Source organism: Neopsephotus bourkii, unplaced genomic scaffold, assembly GCF_033783945.1.
Source record: "Neopsephotus bourkii isolate Nb327-2 ecotype Australia unplaced genomic scaffold, CSIRO-AGI_Nbou_v1 NB_1394, whole genome shotgun sequence".
Classification (NCBI taxonomy): Eukaryota; Metazoa; Chordata; class Aves; order Psittaciformes; family Psittacidae; genus Neopsephotus; species Neopsephotus bourkii.
The window spans coordinates 1,163,310-1,169,309 of NW_026901872.1; the positions used below are offsets into that span (position 1 = coordinate 1,163,310).

At 38.6% G+C, this 6,000-nt stretch overlaps 1 protein-coding gene across 1 annotated transcript in view; it reads left to right on the plus strand.

Annotated features, from left to right (window-relative positions):
* The window catches only part of MYCBP2 (MYC binding protein 2), a 191,813-nt gene extending 187,653 nt beyond the window's left edge, over positions 1-4,160 (plus strand). Inside the window, exons 80-83 of the mRNA XM_061367719.1 lie at positions 248-457; positions 1,724-1,831; positions 2,019-2,184; positions 3,367-4,160. Of these exons, the coding sequence (XP_061223703.1) occupies positions 248-457; positions 1,724-1,831; positions 2,019-2,184; positions 3,367-3,482 (600 nt within the window). The 3' untranslated portion in view covers positions 3,483-4,160. The remainder of the gene's footprint in view (positions 1-247; positions 458-1,723; positions 1,832-2,018; positions 2,185-3,366) is intronic.
* Positions 4,161-6,000: the final 1,840 nt, after the last annotated feature.

Below are 6,000 nucleotides of genomic sequence, written 5' to 3' on the forward strand. Positions count from 1 at the left end.
GGGCTGATGATTTCATGTAACAAAGGACCATATAAATAGCATTCCTGGTTATTATTTTTGCAGCAAAAAAGCATTTTGCAGCAAATAAGGCATACACTATATGAGTAATTTTTTGAAATGTCCATTACCTGAGCTCTTAGGTTTTATGACATTCATTATGCTTTTGTGTTTCACCATAATACAGATTATCACAGCTGTTGTAATAAAGATACAGAATACTTTAATCAGCTGGTTTTTTTTATTTCAGAACAAAATCAATCATACAGTATTAAAGGATTTGCTTGATCCAATCAAAGAACTCTATGAAGACGTAAGGAGAAAAGCACTAATGAGATTGGAGTATGAAGGGTTGCACAAGAGCGAGGCCATCACAACACCAGGTGTTAGATTTTATAATGACCCAGCTGGCTACGCTATGAACAGATATGCCTATTATGTTTGCTACAAGTGCAAAAAGGTATGAGGATTAGTACTTTCTCAAATGAAATGTTATCGTTTCAAAAGTAATGTCTTAACATATATTTAGTGTATTGTGTATGGAGGAGGGAAGCAGGAAAAGAAAACATTGTTAAATCATTATAAAAACAAAGTGTTGGGCAAATTAAACATACATAATGTCTTACCTTGTAAAGCTCAAAGGTATATACAGAGCAGGTCAGAAACCAAAAGCATATTGAGGCAGTAGCCTTCTTAGAACAATGTGCAGATGATGCTGTGTTAGAACACCAACTGTCCCTTCCTCCACTTCCAACTTATACTTTACATGACTATTAAAATAGTCTAAATACAGGTTTCATTCTAAGTCTGATATGGGAAGTTCCTAACCTAAGATTCCACTGAAATACAAGTTTTGCCAAGTTGGAGTTCACTGCAACTGCAGTAAACTGACTTGGGGGGGGGTGAAGTGTTAGAAGAATGAAAAAGGAAAAGGAGGAAATGTGTGGTCTAGCCTGATGGACTCTGGGTGATGTATGTACAGTTTTAATTCCCTGACATACGTTCCATAGGACTATCCTTTTCTTTTTAGTCTGCAGAGTTTGGGGGAAGCTGGACTTCCTTCTTCCTCATAGTTGCCTTAAGACCATTTTCCCTGTCCTTTTACAATCACTGCAAAAAGGCGAGAATTGCTGAGAGCAAGAACTTCCTGTGTTGTCTAATTAGTTAATAAACTGATAACAAAGGAAGGAAGTTAGTTACTTATTGCCTCACCTCACCACTCCATGTGAAAATGCTTTAGTAGACGAGGAAATTCATCGTTGGTACATTTTTGTGCCCAGTGTGTCATGGTAGAATATGATGAGAAAGTAGAAAGAATCTGTAGAAAACAGCAAAATCTTGTGAGAAAGGATCCCACATGTGCATAAAACCTGATAATCCTTCCAGCTGGTAAAAAGCCCTGGTAGAATGCTTATCTGCTGCTTTCAGCCTCAGTCCTCTCTTTCTTACATACAGTTGATAGAGCATCCAAACAGTTTCAAAAGCCTTACACTCACTTGCAGTAGGTCAGAGCATCTTGCACAATTTTTGGTCTTGTTTATCCTGAGATCGAGAGATACTGTCTTAGTGCCTCAAAAACGTGTGTCTGGAATCATAGTCAAGAGATGCTAGAATAGTGGAGACAACTGTAATGGCTGTTATTCATCATTTCCCTCTTACAAATTGAATTTGTTAAAATACTAATTGTCTCTGGTTTAATCTGCAATCATTTTTGTATAAAATTAAGGCATATTTTGGTGGTGAAGCTCGTTGTGATGCTGAGGCTGGACAAGGAGATGACTATGATCCAAGAGAGCTTATTTGTGGTGCGTGCTCTGATGTTTCAAGGGCTCAGGTAAGTAAAGAACCCTGATGCCTGTTTTTACTTCATTCTGAAGCTCCAAGTACCTGAGCTGTACAGCAATTCACAGTCATTTGTCATTACATGTATTGTATAATATTACCACAGCATGTAGAAGTGTGTACTTGCATTGTTGCAGCATGGGTACTTCAGTTACTGGTTTTTGTTTTCTTTTGTTTAGATGTGTCCCAAACACGGTACGGATTTCTTAGAGTACAAATGCCGCTACTGCTGTTCAGTTGCTGTTTTCTTCTGTTTTGGGACAACACATTTTTGCAATGCTTGCCATGATGATTTCCAAAGAATGACAAGCATCCCTAAAGAAGAACTCCCACACTGTCCTGCAGGTAGTATTTTTACAAAGCAAATTTACCACACTGAATTCTGAGATAAGTTCTAATTGATACCCTTCATACTGATAATCCTTAGGAAAACCACAGAGTTTGGCATATAAATTTTAAGTTCAGTACCTGGAATTATACTAGAATTTGTTCTATACCTGCTTTTGTTTTCTTTCATTTTTCTGGCAATAAAACAGGCAATGTCATCACACTGATCATTTAAACATTAGATATTTTGATAAAGAAAGACATTTCAAATTCCCTATTCCCAATTGCAGTTCAGACTCCTGATTATAGAATCATAGACTGGTTGGGGTTGGAAGGGACCTTAAAGCTCATGTATTTCCAACCCCACTGCCATGGGCAGGGACACCTTCCACTAGACCAGGTTGCTCAAAGCTCCGTCCAACCTGGTGAGACAATGCATTAAATTCATATTGAAAAAGTTAACATGTTATTAAATGCTGTATCTGTAGCTAGGTACCTGCCATGTGCAAACCTGCCCCAAGGCCTTAGTTTCTAACTTCATGTGCCACTGAATTGATCTTAATCAATCACATCATTTACCTTGCTGTTGGGAAAAAAAAAAAAAGTGAGATCAATCTTTTAAAGGTATTTACATGAAAGAAGTAAACAAAAAATACAGTTCTTGGTATATAACCCGATTGTTTCCTGCAGTGTTAGTCCCTGTTCCTATTTACTGATTTTGCTTTTAGACTGTGGAACTTCTCCCACCATTATTAATGAGATTAAGCTTATTTGGGTGATTCTCCCTATAAGCTGTTTCTACATTGAACTTGATTTATTTTAAATTCCATGGCACTTGGATCATTTTGGGGTTTTTTTTCTTCAAATACCAATTCAGCATTTGACATAAGTGTTTTAAGGAGCTAACAGTTTTCGGTCATGTTTTGTAAGATCTAATTGATACTGTCTCTTGGTTTATTAAGCCTTTAGACTTCTTGATTTTGACTGTGTGAAGGCACCTTTCTACCTGCTGCTTCTTAAGCCTTCATTTTTGATGCCTTATAAATTTATCTTATGGAAGTTACATTCACTTAGCATGGTGTTTCTTGAGGAAACGTGTGTGTGTGTGTGTATATATATACGCATTTGTTTCCATTGTCTGCAACCATTAATCTTTTCTCTGTTTTTTTTTTTTCCCCCTCACCCTTAAATTCACTGTAGGTCCCAAAGGTAAACAACTTGAAGGAACAGAATGTCCACTTCACGTTGTCCATCCACCCACTGGTGAAGAATTTGCTCTGGGTTGTGGGGTTTGCAGAAATGCTCACACTTTTTAGACTAGCATTTTTTTTTTACCAGAGCAAAACAGGTGCCCTCATCCCTCAAGTGTCCTGAAAATAAAGTCCAGCTGGGATGAGGACGGGACCATTTCATAACCCAGGTAAAAGGAACAATTTACAGTGCAAGAAGGATGCCAAATACCGTGTACATAATTCTTGCTGTGAGATATTGACATTTTTTGAACTGAGACATCAAAACTTGTGAGGTGTTTGCATGTGGCCATTACAGTCATCGCCTAGGAAACATTGGACATTTACAAATAAATAATTACTATTAAAGGATCTGTGTGTCTGTGGACTATGAATGATGCTGGCTTTCAGGAGAAAGAAAAAAATATTGATTATTGTATACTGACTTTTTGTAATCTTGTACAATTGTAACGCATCACAAGTGGGGATGGGAAAGAGGAATATTCTGGTTTATTTCCTAGACTGTTATAAAAAACAATTGTGTTAGGAAGACATAAATGTAACAAGTATCATGCTGTATATAAAGGTATCAATGTTTGTCCTGTATAAGAATTATTAAATTACAACAGCAGTTTCATTTAAACTTCTGGGTTATGTTTGAGCCTGAAATTTTAATGAAGTGCAATACTGAGTGTGCCTCATATCTTGCAGCTGTAAACATAATGGAATGTACATGTCAATAAAGCCACTGTACATTTTTATACAGTGAAAGTCTAACAAATGTGTAAGCTTCTGTTTTCAGACATGTTTTTTTTAAATGGGAGGAGAGGATGGGAGGTGTCATAATTACTTTCATAGGCTCTCTTAAAAAGTAGTAGAGTTTGTTGGGTAAACTGGTGGTTACGGAAGTACTTAAGACATAAAAAGTGCTGCTCAAATGTGTAACAAAAAAAGCTGGATATATGTACTAGCATTCATGTGAAGTACTGCCGCTTCAATTTCCAGCATTTTAAAACACAAAAGGAGACTCCATTTTAAATTACTATCAGTCGGTTATGTTTTACTTTTAGGACAAGTATCCTTTTGCCATGAATCCCAAAGTGTTCATTTGATAAAAGTCCCCAGACACCTGCTGCTGTATAGTGAAAGCAAGACGTAACTTCAGCTAAAGGGTTTTTTTTCCTATGACTTTTCAGATTTTCTCTGCTGGGTCTGTTCAACTCCTTTTCTACTATTTCTTCTTCACATAGATGAAATGTGCATTACCAGTAGACGTGAGCAGCTACTTTTACATTTAAGATGGCATCCATGTCAGGTGACCTTCATCAGACTTGGACCCGTGTGATCACTTCAGTCTGTCTGCATTCTGCATTTTAGAATAGCTGGGGAAAAACACACACCTCTGAAGCACAATTTATCTTAGAGTAGCACAGTAGCTCTGCAGAGGGATCTGGACAGGCTGGATTGATGGGCTGTGTCCAATGGTATGAGGTTCAACAAGGCAAAGTGCTGGGTCCTGCATTTTATCCACAACAACCCCATGCAATGCTACAGGCTTGGGGAAGAGTGGCTGGTAGGCTGCTGAGGAGAAAAGGACCCGATTGACACCCACTGAAAATGATCCAGCTTGTGTCCAGGCAGCAAAGAAGGCCAACAGCATTTGGCCTGTATCAGAGATAGCATAGCCAGCAGGACCAGGGTAGTGATCATTCCCCTGCACTCGGCACTGGTGAGGCCGAAAAGGAGAGGAGAAAACAAGATAAAGAAACTGCATTCAGTAAATTGACAAAAGTCTTGGGTAAGATCCTGTGGGAATCAAGTGTAATGAAAAAAAATGATTTATGGGAGCTGACATTTTCTTTAGAACAACCAACTAAGATCACAGCCAGCAGCCATCCTACTGCAAACAAAGGATGTAACTTGTACTAAGCAGTCAGCTTGGCCAAGTCAGGAATTACATATTAAAAAGGAAGGGGAAACCCACAGATAACTACAGATGACCAGTGGGCAGGGGAAGGTACAAGATAAAACTCAATTTGCAACAGACATAAAGAATAACAAGCAGGTGAGACAAGGATTCATCCCATACCTGCAGTGATGAAGCCCTTCATTCCACAAAAAACAAACAAACAAAAAAAAAAACCCACAACTTAAAATCATGTTAAACCCTCTGCATGTCAGGAGGAAGCCAATGTGTGTGTGGGGGGGTTATTCAGCATCTTCAACAGTCAAGATTCCTCCTACATTTGTATATCACTTACAGAAACAAGGAGCGTGACTCACCTGGACAAATGATGTCCATACTGTAGATGTTTACCTCAGACACAGTCATCTCCAGTGGGAGGGACAGGCACTTCCAGGATGTGGTTCATTCCATCTCATCCCAATATAAAACACAAGCCACCTGAATAGCCTGGATGTAGACTACAAAGTGCATTTTCAAATATAAGTCACCAGAGCCTACTCTGCATTCTGGAGCACAAGCAACGTTTTGGAGCCAGGACACCACAAGGCACCACCAAGGCAGATTATTTTCTCTGAAAGCATGTCAAGATATGAAGAGTGAAAACCCTTCTGGTGTTTATGGCTCCATGTCCCCTGGTTA